The following is a 15,996-nucleotide window of genomic DNA, read 5'->3' on the forward strand; positions in this document are numbered from 1 at the left end:
TGAATTCCGAAGGTAAGTAGAAGCCCATGTATATATACACATACATAAAGTAAGTGTATTTAATGTATTATCGATTGTTGAAGTCTTTGCTGAGCTACACTGACAAATGCCCGCCACCAGGATAAATGGATGTAAATTCTAGAAATGCAACAGAAATTTGATCGGTACTTTATATTCTATAACTTATATTATTTATAATTTCGCTAAACTATACCTTTAGCCTTATGTTCGAATGTAAACTATACAATCAAAGTTTTGCACATTTTTAGAAAAATCAATAAAATTTATTTGTGAGACCTTTTCTGAAATTTCCCGTCATGTATCCATTAATTTGCCTCTGGCGAAATATACCTTTTAGTGATTTTGTTTTCGAGTTCCACAAAATGAATTAGTCTGGTTTTATTATTATTATGATTATTCTCATGATATATCAGTCGGGGAATGTCATGTAAATGGAACGTGGTTAATGGCGCGTATGTTGAACGCGCAGTTGTTCATACTGCCTGAAGACAGTCAATACATAATTCTGATAACTGTCAGTGAAGTGAGAGGTTCACTGAAGGATCGTATGCAGGGAAACATTTTGTTTGTGTCTGTCTTTCAAGACCATTGAAGGACGAACATATTTTCGGTACCCAGGGTCGTGATAATCGTACATTAATTTTGTGACATACGCATGTCAATTATCAATATTAAACGCTGTTTTTATTATAACTGATTATAATTGTTTCTCATCTCACTCTAGCGTCTCGGGTAATAGTCTCATTAGGCCAGATTATCCCTGTACAAGATGCAATTTAATAATATTGCTTATAAGTTGGAATTCTTTACATTCACCTCAAGAGACTATAGATGTACTACGATTCCACGCCAGTGGTTTTTCGCTCAACATTTGTGAAAGTCATTTTTGTTTAGGTTCCACCGGATCCGTGAGATTTACGGGAAACGAGTGTCGGACTTGAATAGTGTTTCAGTTTTCTGTATAACTTGTGTTTGGAAGCAGTTTTTCCCCAATACATAATTAGCGAGTTACGCTCGACGTGAGCCCAGAAACACATATAGTTCTTTGTATAAAATGCCCGTTATTTGTTTACGTGGTTTTGGCTTGTACTCTACTTTCTTAAATATATTTGAGGTGTCACAAACAGAAAAGAATTTCGCCCTACTGACGACAAGGAGTATTGGAGAAAGAAGGTTGACTCTAGGTAAAACTCAGTAACAGTTTAGTCTAATTAAGTAGTACTTGAAAAGTAAATTCATCCAAGTGAAAACTTTTTACATTGCCAAAAATTGATTCTCTCTGTATCTCATCTCAGTGGGTCCTCAAAAGTTAAAGTTGCATTATTCACCACTTAACAAAATCCAGTCATCTATAATCTTGCAGTATGCTTTATACACATATTTTTATTGGAGATATTTATAATGTAAACATTAAATGTGAACAGTTAAGATCATGAAACAAAAGTAAAATTCCCTTAATTTGATTTTTGCACTTATACGTGATAACAAAAAATTTATATAATCAGTTTAATATATTTGAACTGAGGCTAAAATTGTTTGCACCATGGATCTTCATTCACTTGCTTATAACAAGTGAGGCAGCGAATGTCACTTTATGTTTACTTCTGACTACACCCTCAGCTTCTCGTATTGAGGGATTTCAATCTGATACGCTGGTTTATTGTTGATGCTTATCCATATTGAACCAGGCGTCCCTTCGCGAATCATGTGCAGCACACCTTTGCCAACATTCTCTGCTCTGGTTGTGGGAAAAGAAGAAAAAATGTAAGATTATTTAAAGATGCTGTAACCACTGCATTTGTTATGCAGGACTGAATGAGATGAGAGGATGATTATGAACTGTGAAGTGAAGTGAATAAGAAGTACTTTCTAAAAATGACTTTTGTGCACTTATCATCCAGTTCTTTACTGAAGGCATTTGTTGTTAATTTTTGTAATTTCATATAATTACCATATTTGGTTAATGTGTGAACTTTAGGTTTGACATCTTTCAAGTACTATAGGTACATTGAAAACTGAAATTTGTACAAAGACTGAGCATTAAGTTGTATACAGTAGATTCCGGGTAATTGGGCCATCAGTTAATCGGGGAAGCCATTTATTTGGGACAAATTTTATAGAACAAACCTTTTTAACTCTTCGCGGGGAACTTCACATAATTGGGATACCCGCTTAAGTGTTCTAGACCGATGTGTCCCAATTAACCAGAATCCACTCTAATTAATGAAAATAATTTTTGCTTGTTTCTGTATTTGGAAGCATTTAAAGAAAAGAATATAATGAGTTATAGCCACAAAATTTGATTATACTCTGAGCGCATTAAAGAGCTCAATCATAATGTATTTCATATAATTATTACCAATCCAGATTTATCCTCTTATCAGCTTTTCATGGTTTTACTCAGACTAAATTTACAAGTTTGGGATTTAGTGCCAGATAAACTGTACTTACTTCTGTTGAGGTGAAAGTCTTTGTATTAAGTTATAAAAGTCGTCCACCCACTCATCTTTGTAAAGCATTGCAAGTAACTGTTGTTGATCATGTGGAATGATCTCTGATTCTGTATAACCTGGACAAATGACCATCACTCTGACTCCAGTAGTTTGATAGAAATTATCTGACTGTAACATGAAAAATTAACCACCTTAAATTTTAGCCTTTTAGGTGTTTAATGATGAAAGATAATGGACCTTTTCAAATTCAATAGTGGGGACACTGGATTTGAAATCCTGTACTGTGGTCTTCCCAGACGACGATTATCTCTTAGAATGACAGTGTAGCTGAGTGCTAGTGCATGCATGGACACTAATGGGTAAATTTTACTTTATAAAGCATGCCACAATTCCACTGAAAAAGTAGGAAACTTGTAGTTGCTTTTCCAATATTTTGTAGTACAGAGGGTTTGTGGAACAGGTCAGTTGACAAGTGGAGTCCAGATATATCCAACAAATGTATCTATTTGAACCTTTATCATATGGAATAGGGACTTGTATTTGTATACTGGGGGGCTGCCACCTTGATACAAAGAGTCTTCTGGGCCATGTGTAAAACATGATGCAGAGCAAATAAATGTTAAATGTGAACTGTAAATTAGAATACAGTTGTATGGATATGCATTAAAACTTGGACAAAAATAGGATTACTTTCAGGTTATGAGAAATAAAAATATCAAATAAATGTTCACTGAGAAAGGCTGGGTACAGACACAAAGATATGGAAGTTATACAAAATATATATCATGGAAGAATGGGCACATGTATGGATGATGATGATAGTGACAATAATAATGTCATAGTCTAAACGAGGGAACAATAAAAATTAGAATGACAGTGGCTAATATTGCTCACATAAAGAACACAGAAGGGCAGTGAAGGGAATGCTAAATGCTTACTTCAATATTGACACTTGCAAAAAGTTTTGAAATACATTATATGTGATAAGTGCGGAATAGGTGCCAAATGATTAAGCTTGTGAGAGTTCTTGATGGTAATGAATGGGAATCATGACTCTGGTTTTGGGTACTCTAGCAGCATAAATGTGGTTCATGTCACAGTCATAGAGGCACAATGATTCTCGTAGCATTTCTTACCCCAAAAGCACGACTTAGTTCAATAACAGCACTGTGTGTGGCATTGTATATTGCTGAAACATATGTTCCTGCTCCTAGACCACCTATTGCGCTTATATTGACCACTATGCCCCCTTTTCCTCCTGCTGATATATCCATGTATTTCAAGGCCATTAGAGTACCATGGATAACCCCATTCTGTAAACAAATGAAATTACTGAAACACAATTCACATTAGCCATGTTGCAGAAAAAAGATAATATTAAATTGTAACAGTCTATAGAAGGTAAAAGTAATTTGAATATTAAGATATTTTGCTGCTTGCTCAGATATGTGAAACCACAGTTTTGTTCAGTTTGACGTTTTAGTAGGATATGAGGTTCTCACAGCATTAGGTATGAAGAAGGCTGTCTCCTGGGTTATAGCGCTGTGTAGTCTGGCAGAAATTTACCAATGTTTCAGGGATTATTACTGCCTCCATCATCAGGGTTCAGGGTAATGATGGAGACAGCATGGAACTACAACCCATAAGATAGCCATCTTAGTTTGAGATTGTTATTTAATGATGCCGTTTGAGCTGCAGAGATTATTTGGTGTTATTGCATGCTTACTTTGTTTGACCTGTGAAAGCACTCAGTCTTCACCTGTTTAATTGATGAACTGTGCTGTACTGTAACATAATGCTGTTTTTTACTTATTGTAACATGTATATTCCGGTTAACTAATGTTCTGTCATTTGCTGCTGTGGCATCTCATTGTGATTATTTTATGAATTAATGTTTGCCAACCAATCTAACAGTGATAATCTTCTGATTTATGAAAATCTGTTTTGGTTGCTTAGCAGCAGGGCAGAGAGGAAACCAGGCAGTGTAGGGGGGATTTATGTATTAGATAAAAATTAAATTCTTAATGACTAAGGCAAAAGAGTACAAAACTGTGAAATTAGACATAATAATTACTTTAGCCTCCTATAAAAAGGGGAAAAGTCTTTTCATAGATTTGTATTTTAAAGTCCTACCCCTTGGGTATACATTGATACACTATGTAAAAATATTATGTTCCATGACATGTAATGCGTGGCCCCCAATATATGCAGTTATTTTTACAGCTTACCAGATTGACAGCCACTTCATATTTCCATTTTCTCTCGTTATATAAACCTGCGTTGTTGACGACAAAGTCTAGACTACCAAACTTCTTGATAGTTTCTTTGAAAGCCTCTGAAATGATAATTATAAGAGTCAATACAAAACTATAAAAATTAAACAGTGAAAGTGCATAACAAATTTTTGAACCGTTTAGTTCCAGTCTCCAAAATCTCAAGTAGGAAAAACATTTCATGTTGAACATTGAATATTTATTTATTTATTTCTGGAGATTACTGGTATAGTTTGTTGCTTAAGGAAGTAGCTATGAATAGTGATCCATAATATAGGCATTAGTTACAGAGATTCATGTAAAATACTGTTTGGTTTTATTACTAAGTAAGTTTACTTTGATGATGTGACAGTTGATTAATGAGTCTGAATGAAATTCTTACATTATTTTGTTATTTGATTCCTATGTTTGAAAGAATTAATACAGAATCAATATTTTAGAATGTCATTAAAATGATATTATAAATTATGATCTTGTGTCTAAATTGAGCCACTTGTTTTTCATTGCTTTCCAGCAGAGATTGTCTTGTTTTCTTTGTGTATTTTGTGTCCAGTAATTAATATGAATAAACCTAGACAAAGACAGCAACACTGCACAATATAAATTCATGAACTTGTGAGAGACCTTCGACTTCATCCTCTTTGGAAATATCAGTCTTGATAAATATTGCTCGATTTATTCCAAATTCTTTTTCCAGTTGCTTTATTTCATTTTTGCCTTTTTCCACCAGGATATCACAGATTGCAAGTCCCTGGAAAATAAAATTCTTTGCAGTAACCGACAAAATTCACTGTGTCTGTATTATTAACCTTATAACTGAATGATTGTGACTTGAACAGTATTAATTCCTACATAATCTAACCATTGAAGACGTGAAATCGATTAAGCCAACATTGCAGCAGTTTAAAATTGAATTAGCATTGGGAAGTAGCAAGCATAGCAACAAGGTTTTTGTTATATAGCAAGAGTTTGTTGGTGTTATCATCAGAAAATAAATAGCCAACTTACAAAATGCTGTCTACCTCAAACAATGGACAATGGGCAACTTTGAACATGTTACTTGCTTATAATAATTCAGTCTGCTGTGATATTTCTTAAGTGAAGATGCTCCTTTACTTTCGTTAAAATATTCCCTCAGGTTTGGAGCATTATAACTGAGGGATTTAACCCAATTCTGTGCCCTTAGTTTTGCTGTAGATTTATTATGCACTTTGTTGTTAAAACTCTTATTATTCAAAATACCTTCACTCCCTCTCGAAGAAGTTCCTTGGCAATCGCAAGTCCTATACCCCTCGCTGCTCCAGTTACAAGAGCTACCTTCCCCTTTGGGTTCATATTACCTGCAAGTGAAGTCACATCAAACTTGGTGTCTAATCTTGATCGGTCCATACACAGAAACACATAATATCAGACTACACTGAAGTAGAAAGGGAGGTAATGTTGAATGAGGACTTCTAATTCCAGTTTAGTTATTGGAATGCTGTCATAGGCACAAATTTCTCAAAGCACGTCGTTTAATATGATGGGATTTTTCGACATATGGGTAATACTTTGAATTTGTGCAATTTTGTACGGATTTGATGGACGCAGGAAGTCTCTTAATATTTTTCCTGTTTTAATTGCTGAACAATTTAACCTTTTTGTTATCGGCTTGCACGCCGTCGGGTTATAGATGACTGCAGTTTACTGACAGTTCGTGATAGTTCGTTAGAATGCTACTAATATTATGTTACAAACAGTTCCTATAATTGTCAGTATTTTTCTTTCCCACATTGGAAGCCGCATCAGCCCGCTGGTTGAGATATTCTACGTAGACCCTACCTACTGGTTGATCGTCTTTGCTGTGTTCTGGACGAATGTGCGCGCCTGAAGTCCGTATATGCAGGGTGATCAGAGGAGCGTTACTGTAGCAGAGGCGGAAGCGAAAATTGTCCTTACTTTAAACTTTATTTTCCAGCGGGAGTAGTCTCATTTCTTGTGTCGATAATTTCTTCGGCCACAGTAACAGCTGTAATCTTACTAGAAAGCTGAGGAAATTAATCTCTTGGATTCAAGGCTATCGAAATTTAATGCTTGTTTTTGTATGAGGTCAACGTGGCGAGGTTTGTTTTGAACGACAGATTTTTTTCCCATCCTTGGTACGTTAAAAATACTTCGGCCAGTGGTCTGCATGTGCCGAAACTTTGGAATTATAACCGGCTCGGACCCAGGACCATTTGTTGCGACCCAGCTGCATCCCGAAATATATATATTTAGATATTTTACACGTGCCCTACAAAATGTCGACTTCCTTCTCCTGCCCGATCTATTTGCAATCCTTTCTGAATGTCGTATCATTAACATGTTTTAGTGGAAAATTAGCCAGCAGTCCTTGAATGTTTTTATCGACGCTCTAAAACATCTCAAGTTTCATTGGCATTTGAGAAACGATACAAAGGTAAATAAGTATCTGTTTTTGTTGTTTTTCTTTGCCTCTGAGAATCCTGTTGCAGTTATGTTTAACCCATAAAGAACTAGTCCAGCAGATGCCTCTTACCTTGTCAAGAAATTGTTTCGCTTCGGATTCGAAGAAGTTCACTAACTCGGGCTGCTGTCAGCACTAGCATCATTTATAGGATAATGGGGATTACGTAACAGCTAATTATTTTGGTGCTTTAAAAGATTACGGGGAGAGCATAGTACATGAGATAAATAAAAAAGGGCATTCACTGATACAAAGCATTAAGGCAATAAGTTCTATGTAATGAATGCTCACCTCAAGAGACTATAGATGCACTGCAATTCCACGCCAGTGGTTTTTCGCTCAACATTTGTGAAAGTCATTTTTGTTTAGGTTCCACCGGATCCGTGAGATTTACGGGAAACGAATGTCTGACTTGAATAGTGTTTCAGTTTTCTGTATAACTTGTGTTTGGAAGCAGTTTTTCCCCAATACATAATTAGCGAGTTACGCTCGACGTGAGCCCAGAAACACATATAGTTCTTTGTATAAAATGCCCGTTATTTGTTTACGTGGTTTTGGCTTGTACTCTACTTTCTTAAATATATTTGAGGTGTCACAAACAGAAAAGAATTTCGCCCTACTGACGACAAGGAGTATTAGAGAAAGAAGGTTGACTCTAGGTAAAACTCAGTAACAGTTTAGTCTAATTAAGTAGTACTTGAAAAGTAAATTCATCCAAGTGAAAACTTTTTACATTGCCAAAAATTGATTCTCTCTGTATCTGATCTCAGTGGGTCTCCAATAGTTAAAGTTGCATTATTCACCACTTAACAAAATCCAGTCATCTATAATCTTGCAGTATGCTTCATACACATATTTTTATTGGAGATAATTATAATGTAAACAGTAAATGTGAACTGTTAAGATTATGAAACAAAAGTAATATTCCCTTAATTTGATTTTTGCACTTATACGTGATAACAAAAAATTTATATAATCAGTTTAATATATTTGAACTGAGGCTAAAATTGTTTGCACCATGGATCTTCATTCACTTGCTTATGACAAGTGAGACAGCAAATTTCTTGAGGCAGCGAACGTCATTTTATGTTTACTTCTGACTACACCCTCAGCTTCTCATATTGAGGGATTTCAATCTGATATGCTGGTTTATTGTTGATGCTTATCCATATTGAACCAGGCGTCCCTTCGCGAATCATGTGCAGCACACCTTTGCCAACATTCTCTGCTCTGGTTGTGGGAAAAGAAGAAAAAATGTAAGATTATTGAAAGATGCTGTAACCACTGCATTTGTTATGCAGGACTGAATGAGATGAGAGGATGATTATGAACTGTGAAGTGAAGTGAAGGGAATAATAAGTAATTAGTGACATATTTTATGGTGCTATAATGGTGTTTGCCTGGAAAGACTGAAGAAAATTACACAAAACCTCGATATATATTTGTCCCAGTGTGTAATGTTTAAGTTGATTGCAGTATTCAGAATGTAATTATTTCTAAAGAAATATGTTCTACTCAGTCCTTATTCAATGTATCATAAACAATATGATAGCAACTCAAAATATTTTATTAAATATCTCCTTTATCATGAGTTGTATTAACATTACTCTTCTCCAAACTCATGTAAGAACTGATAACATTAAATAATTATTTGTAAATTTAGTATGTTATTTCAAATTTTTACAACAATGCTTTACTTTTTCTAACCTACAGTTCAGTAAGTACTTCATAAAATGATTGTTATTCACATTTTGGATGAGCTGTGTTACGGCATACATTTATTTCGTTTTATAGAATTTAACATCTTAAGGCAGGAAGTTTATCCAAATAATATTTAAAAACTGAGTTTTTGCCTGTGAGAAAACACTTTGAATTTCCATTACAAAGATAAATTACTCAATTTTCTTTGGGGAAATAATCCGTATTTATTGTGACAACCATATGACACCACAAATACCTACAACCTAACCTAACCTAATTTGCAGAAATGCAGAGTTATTGAATGTTAAAGCAGGTGGTATATACAGTTACCACAGGGCTTTGAAGGGTCAAGCTTCTGACTTTCTTTTATAAAAGTAGCTCTGAATTTCCTTATTTTGTTAGAAATCTCTTGTTTTTTGTTGGATTGTGTGTTTGTTGAAAGTGTATTTCAGAGCCTGTTTATTGAACATGTAGGGAGGCTGTTGTTTTTCCTTCTTTGCTTGTCATTAATTTATTTAAAAAATAGTATTTTAATTAAAATTATAACAATTTCTTACAATCATTAAGACTGGATTAAGTAAATTATGGATTAATCTAAGAAAGCATCTGGTTAAGGGAACAGTACTAAAAATTGCAGAATCTCCTTACCTACAATTGTCTTCTTATCTGGTAAATACTGTACTTTCTAAAAATGACTTTTGTGCACTTATCATCCAGTTCTTTACTGAAGGCATTTGTTGTTAATTTTTGTAATTTCATATAATTACCATATTTGGTTAATGTGTGAACTTTATGTTTGACATCTTTCAAGTATTATAGGTACATTGAAAACTGAAATTTGTACAAAGACTGAGCATTAAGTTGTATACAGTTGATTCCAGGTAATTGGGCCATCAGTTAATCGGGGAAGCCATTTATATGGGACAAATTTTATAGAACAAACCTTTTTAACTCTTCGCGGGGAACTTCACATAATTGGGATACCCGCTTAAAGTGTTCTAGACCGATGTGTCCCAATTAACCGGAATCCACTCTAAATAATGAATATAATTTTTCTTGTTTCTGTATTTGGAAGCATTTAAAGACAAGAATATAATGAGTTATAGCCACAAAATTTGATTATACTTTGAGTGCATTAAGGAGCTCAATCATAATGTATTTCATAAAATTATTACCTATCCAGATTTATCCTCTTATCACCTTTTCATAGTTTTACTCAGTCTTAATTCACTTTCTCTAAATATAAGTTTGGGATTTAGTGCCAGATAAACTGTACTTACTTTTGTGGTGGTGAATGTCTTTGTTTTTCTTTATAAAAGTCGTCCACCCACTCATCTTTGTAAAGTATTGCAAGTAACTCTTCTTGATCAACTGGAATAATCTCTGATTCTGTATAACCTGGACAAATGACCATCACTCTGACTCCAGTAGTTTGATAGAAATTATCTGACTGTAACATGAAAAATTAACCACCTTAAATTTTAGCCTTTTAAGTGTTTAATGATGAAAGAAAATGGACCTTTTCAAATTCAATAGTGGGCACCCTGGATTTGAAATCCTGTACTGTGGTCTTACCAGGCGACGATTATCTCTTAGAGTGACAGTGTAGCTGAGTGCTAGTGCATGCATGGACACTAATGGGTAAATTTTCCTTCATAGAGCATGTCACATTTCCACTGAAAAAGTAGGAAACTTGTAGTTGCTTTTCCAATATTTTGTAGTACAGAGGGTTTGAGGAACAGGTCAGTTGACAAGTGGAGTCCAGATATATCCAACAAATGTATCTATTTGAACCTTTATCATATGGAATAGGGACTTGTATTTGTATACTGTGGGACTGCCATCTTGATTTTAACTCTGTGGGGGTTTAATGATAGTGGCGTGATACAAAGAGTCTTCTGGGCCATGTGTAAAACATGATGCAGAGCAAATAAATTTTAAATGTGAACTGTAAATTAGAATACAGTGGTGTGGATATGCATTAAAACTTGGATAAAAATAGGTTTACTTTCAGGTGAGAAATAAGAATATCAAATAAATGTTCACTGAGAAAGGCTGGGTACAGACACAAAGATAAGGAAGATATACAAAATATATATCATGGAAGAATGGGCACATGTATGGATGATGATGATAGTGACAATAATAATGTCATAGTCTAAAAGAGGGTACAATAATAATTAGAATGACAGTGGCTAATATTGCTCACATAAAGAACACAGAAGGGCAGTGAAGGGAATGCTAAATGCTTACTTCAATATTGACACTTGCAAAAAGTTTTGAAATACATTATATGTGATAAGTGCGGAATATGTGCCAAATGATTAAGCTTGTGAGAGTTCTTGATGGTAATGAATGGTAATCATGACTCTGGTTTTGTGTGCAATGATTCTTGTAGCAATTCTTACCCCAAAAGCACGACTTAGTTCAATAACTGCACTCTGTGTGGCATTGTGTATTGCTGAAACATATGTTTCTGATCCTAGACCGGCAATTGAGCTCATATTGACCACTATTCCCCCTTTTCCTCCTGCTGATTTATCCATGTACTTCAAGGCCATTAGAGTGCCATGGATAACCCCATTCTGTAAACAAATGAAATTACCGAAACACAAATCAATTAGCCATGTTGCAGAAAAAAGAAATATTAAATTGTAACAGTCTACAGAAGGTAAAAGTAATTTGAATATTAAGATATTTTGCTGCTTGCTCAGATATGTGAAAGCACAGTTTTGTTCAGTTTGACATTTTAGTAGGATTTGAGGTTCTCACAGCATTGGGTATAAAGATGGCTGTCTCCTGGGTTGTAGCGCTGTGTAGTCTGGCAGAAATTTACCAATGTGTCAGAGATTATTGCTGCCTTTATCATCAGGGTTCAGGGTAATGATGGAGACAGCATTTAACTACAACCCATAAGATAGCCATCTTAGTTTGAGATTGTTATTTAATGATGCCGTTTGAACTGCAGAGATTATTTGATGTTATTGCATGCTCGGTTTGTATGACCTGTGAAAGCACTCAGTCTTCACCTGTTTAATTGATGAACTGGGCTGTACTGTAAAATAATGCTGTATATTCCCATTAACTAATGTTCTGTCATTTGCTGCTGTTGCATCTCATTGTGATTATTTTATGAATTAATGTTTGCCAACCAAGAAATTTAGGCAGTGTAGGAGGGATTTTATGTGTTAGGTAGAATGTGAAGGCTTGAGTATTTAGCATTTATGGCCTATTTAAGGTAATATTACAACACACTCTTTTGGAAACTGGCATAATTTTAGTGGGTGCTTTGGCCATTACTTGAGCATAGGACATCCGAAACACAACTTAATTGTGTTACTTTGAAGTAAGCTGCCAAGTTAATACAAGTGTATTACCCAAAGTTAATGAACTACGTAATATCTAGCATAGATGTGTAATGCCTGTGGTCTGTAAGCCAGATCTGGCTGTCAATCTGCACTATGCTAGCTCGAAAGGGAAGTAAGTCAATTTTTACCAAAAAATAAAATGAGGGTTTAGGTCCCTCACAAGAAGCTAGATCCAGAAGTTCAGATACCAATGCCTGGCCACTACAATGAATCTTATGCAGAGTTGGAGAAAGGATTACTGAAGTAGAATAAACACCCTAAGAATTAATGAGTATGGCACAAGAGTACAAAACTGTGAAAGTGGACATGATACTTATTTTAGCCTCCTATAAAAAGAGGAAAATACTATTCATAGATTTGTATATTAAAGTTCTTCCCCTTGGGTATTCATTTTTATATCTTATAACAGTAATATGATACATGACCTGTAATGCTCGGTCCCTAGTATATGTAGTTATTTTTACAGCTTACCAGACTGACAGCCACTTCATATTTCCATTTTTTCTCGTTATATAAACCTGCGTTGTTGACGACAATGTCTAGATTACCAAACTTGTTGATAGTTTCTTTGAAAGCCTCTGAAATGATAATTATAAGAGTCAATACAAAACTATAAAAATGAAACAGTGAAACTGCATCCCAAATGTTTTAACCTTTTAGTTCCAGTCGCCAAAATCTCAAGTAGGAAAAACATTTCATGTTGAACATTGAATATTTATTTATTTATTTCTGGAGATTACCGGTATAGTTTGTTGCTTAAGGAATTAGCTATGAATAGTGATCCATAATATAGGCATTAGTTACAGAGATTCATGTAAAATACTGTTTGGTTTTATTACTAAGAAAGTTTACTTTGATGATGTGACAGTTGATTAATGAGTCTGAATGAAATTCTTACATTATTTTGTTATTTGATTCCTATGTTTGAAAGAATTAATACAGAATCAATATTTTAGAATGCCATTAAAATGATATTATAAATTATGATCTTGTGTCTAAATTGAGCCACTTGTTTTTCATTGCTTTCCAGCAGAGATTGTCTTGTTTTCTTTGTGTATTTTGTGTCCAGTAATTAATATGAATAAACCTAGACAAAGACAGCAACACTGCACAATATAAATTCATGAACTTGTGAGAGACCTTCGACTTCGTCCTCTTTGGAAACATCAGTCTTGATAAATATTGCTCGATTTATTCCAAATTCTTTTTCCAGTTGCTTTATTTCATTTTTGCCTTTCTCCACCAGGATATCACAGATTGCAAGTCCCTGGAAAATAAAATTCTTTGCAGTAACCGACAAAATTCACTGTGTCTGTATTATGAACCTTATAACTGAATGATTGTGATTTGAACAGTATTAATTCCTACATAATCTAACCATTGAAGACGTGAAATCGATTAAGCCAACATTGCAGCAGTTTAAAATTGAATTAGCATTGGGAAGTAGCAAGCATAGCAACAAGGTTTTTGTTATATAGCAAGAGTTTGTTGGTGTTATCATCAGAAAATAAATAGCCAACTTACAAAATGCTGTCTACCTCAAACAATGGACAATGGGCAACTTTGAACATGTTACTTGCTTATAATAATTCAGTCTGCTGTGATATTTCTTAAGTGAAGATGCTCCTTTACTTTCGTTAAAATATTCCCTCAGGTTTGGAGCATTATAACTGAGGGATTTAACCCAATTCTGTGCCCTTAGTTTTGCTGTAGATTTCTTATGCACTTTGTTGTTAAAACTCTTATTATTCAAAATACCTTCACTCCCTCTCGAAGAAGTTCCTTGGCAATCGCAAGTCCTATACCCCTCGCTGCTCCAGTTACAAGAGCTACCTTCCCCTTTGGGTTCATATTACCTGCAAGTGAAGTCACATCAAACTTGGTGTCTAATCTTGATCGGTCCACACACAGAAACACCTAATATCAGACTATACTGAAGTAGAGAGGGAGGTAATGTTGAATGAGGACTTCTAATTCTAGTTTAGTTATGGGAATGCCGTCATAGGCACAAATTTCTCAAAGCACGTCGTTTAATATGATGGGATTTTTCGACATAGGGGTAATACTTTGAATTTGTGCAATTTTGTACGGATTTGATGGACGCAGGAAGTCTCTTAATATTTTTCCTGTTCTAATTGCTGAACAATTTAACCTTTTTGTTATCGGCTTGCACGCCGTCGGGTTATAGATGACTGCAGTTTACTGACAGTACGTGATAGTTCGTTAGAATGCTACTAATATTATGTTACAAACAGTTCCTATAATTGTCAGTATTTTTCTTTCCCACATTGGAAGCCGCATCAGCCCGCTGGTTGAGATATTCTACGTAGACCCTACCTACTGGTTGATCGTCTTTGCTGTGTTCTGGACGAATGTGCGCGCCTGAAGACCGTATATGCAGGGTGATCAGAGGAGCGTTACTGTAGCAGAGGCGGAAGCGAAAATTGTCCTTACTTTAAACTTTATTTTCCAGCGGCAGTAGTCTCATTTCTTGTGTCGATAATTTCTTCGGCCACAGTAACAGCTGTAATCTTACTAGAAAGCTGAGGAAATTAATCTCTTGGATTCAAGGCTATCGAAATTATGTTTAACCCATAAAGAACTAGTCCAGCAGACACCTCTTACCTTGTCAAGAAATTGTTTCACTTCGGATTCGAAGAAGATCACTTACTGTGGCTGCTGTCCGCACTAGCAGCATTTATAGGAGAACGGTCTTTACGTAACATTTAATTATTTAGGGGGTTTAAAAGAATGCGGAGAGAGCATAGTACATGAGAAAAGGAAAAATGTCACGCGCTGATACAAAGCATTATCGCAGTCAGTTCTATTTCATGCATGCAGGGTTTTGTAAAAATTCTTCCGATTTTCTTCAGTTGATGTTGCTATGCCAGTTTGTTTTAGAACCGAGATGAATTGGACTAGGAGGTGGTCGAAGATGTGAGCATTTCTTAAGGGAACTTGAAACTAATAAAACAGCTGATAACGAGATCTGTTTTCCCTGTGAATAGTGAGCTCTTCAGATATGTGTTGCATTCATTGGACTCAAGAAGGAGAAGAGTGATTCTGCTGTTGTAGATGAAAGATTTCATCTGGCATTCAGAATAATAATTATGAAGGTCTCCCCGCAGTTACTAATTTCGCTTTTAACTAAAAAAATACTGTCATGTATAGACTACTCGCAGAGAAATATGTGGGGGGGCGGGCAGAAATTTAGTACAGCAGAAATGTGGCTGATACCAATCCGAGAGGTCCTTGGTTCAGATCCAGTTAGAAATCTCTTAGTCCTCTGTCTGTCAAGGCTGAAGCTGGTAGTTTATTGATAACTGTTTTTCAGTGTGTCTAGTACTGCAGATCCTGTCCTGAAAATTATCTCTTAGATTTTAATAAATAGAGTAGGTAGATAGGTTTTTATGTTCTTTGCTGCAGTGTGGAAGTGAAAACTATGATGAAGGAAAGCGTGCAGGCACACTGAATAAAAAATAAAAGAGAAATATCTACTGAACTTACGCACCCCTCAGGCAGTGCTTGCTGAATCCCGGGAGACAAACATCTTGACGGCTTACGTACTTCCGTTCGAAACATCAGACCATTTCTCATCAGCCCCTGTATGTAGGCAACTCTTCAGTTCGTCTGACGTCTATAAATAACCATAGGAATCAACATTTACTTTCATGTCCTGAATAAGTGCAGACAGATACGCCCTGTCTGGAAGAGAT

At 35.3% G+C, this 15,996-nt stretch overlaps 2 protein-coding genes across 8 annotated transcripts; both read right to left on the minus strand.

Moving 5' to 3' along the window:
* Positions 1–1,384: 1,384 nt before the first annotated feature.
* Positions 1,385–7,909, minus strand: LOC147873641 (15-hydroxyprostaglandin dehydrogenase [NAD(+)]-like). 4 transcript variants are annotated; one of them, XM_087350290.1, is made up of 7 exons: positions 7,503–7,909; positions 5,990–6,087; positions 5,372–5,498; positions 4,703–4,809; positions 3,611–3,787; positions 2,473–2,642; positions 1,385–1,759 (listed from the first exon to the last, which is right to left on the minus strand). In XM_087350290.1, exons 2-7 carry the CDS (start codon positions 6,080–6,082, stop codon positions 1,630–1,632), a joined length of 804 nt encoding a protein of 267 aa, XP_087206416.1. In that variant the 5' UTR covers positions 6,083–6,087; positions 7,503–7,909; the 3' UTR covers positions 1,385–1,629. The 4 variants fall into 4 exon arrangements, with proteins under 4 accessions (XP_087206416.1, XP_087206414.1, XP_087206415.1 ...); XM_087350288.1 differs by lacking the exon at positions 7,503–7,909 and adding an exon at positions 7,284–7,430; XM_087350289.1 differs by lacking the exon at positions 7,503–7,909 and adding an exon at positions 6,569–6,846.
* Positions 7,910–8,049: 140 nt separating this feature from the next.
* On the minus strand, positions 8,050–15,878 carry LOC110839835 (15-hydroxyprostaglandin dehydrogenase [NAD(+)]). Of its 4 annotated transcripts, XM_087350284.1 has the most exons (8): positions 14,906–14,955; positions 14,735–14,823; positions 14,039–14,136; positions 13,421–13,547; positions 12,752–12,858; positions 11,321–11,497; positions 10,193–10,362; positions 8,050–8,441 (listed from the first exon to the last, which is right to left on the minus strand). In XM_087350284.1, the coding sequence occupies exons 3-8, from the start codon at positions 14,129–14,131 to the stop codon at positions 8,312–8,314; spliced, it is 804 nt and encodes a 267-aa protein (XP_087206410.1). In that variant the 5' UTR covers positions 14,132–14,136; positions 14,735–14,823; positions 14,906–14,955; the 3' UTR covers positions 8,050–8,311. The 4 variants fall into 4 exon arrangements, with proteins under 4 accessions (XP_087206410.1, XP_087206409.1, XP_087206407.1 ...); XM_087350283.1 differs by lacking the exons at positions 14,735–14,823; positions 14,906–14,955 and adding an exon at positions 15,792–15,878; XM_087350281.1 differs by lacking the exon at positions 14,735–14,823 and having other exon boundaries at positions 14,906–15,030.
* Positions 15,879–15,996: the final 118 nt, after the last annotated feature.

This window comes from Zootermopsis nevadensis, unplaced genomic scaffold (genome assembly GCF_977971745.1).
Source record: "Zootermopsis nevadensis isolate Lab colony 2312 unplaced genomic scaffold, Znev_1.0 Znev_ptg000017l, whole genome shotgun sequence".
NCBI lineage: Eukaryota > Metazoa > Arthropoda > Insecta > Blattodea > Termopsidae > Zootermopsis > Zootermopsis nevadensis.

What these genes read in the sequence shown, in the direction of transcription:
- LOC147873641 (XM_087350290.1), bottom strand. Translation starts at nt 6,082, where the DNA reads ATGAACCCAAAGGGGAAGGTAGCTCTTGTAACTGGAGCAGCGAGGGGT. An exon ending in ATGAAGTGGCTGTCAATCTG is followed by an intron (nt 3,788 to 4,702) that starts GTAAGCTGTAAA and finishes ATTTGTTTACAG; the next exon opens with AATGGGGTTATCCATGGTAC. An exon ending in AGACTTTCACCTCAACAGAA is followed by an intron (nt 1,760 to 2,472) that starts GTAAGTACAGTT and finishes TCCCACAACCAG; the next exon opens with AGCAGAGAATGTTGGCAAAG.
- LOC110839835 (XM_087350283.1), bottom strand. Translation starts at nt 14,131, where the DNA reads ATGAACCCAAAGGGGAAGGTAGCTCTTGTAACTGGAGCAGCGAGGGGT. An exon ending in TTCTTCGAGAGGGAGTGAAG is followed by an intron (nt 13,548 to 14,038) that starts GTATTTTGAATA and finishes TTTATTTTCCAG; the next exon opens with GGACTTGCAATCTGTGATAT. An exon ending in CAAAGAGGACGAAGTCGAAG is followed by an intron (nt 12,859 to 13,420) that starts GTCTCTCACAAG and finishes TTATCATTTCAG; the next exon opens with AGGCTTTCAAAGAAACTATC.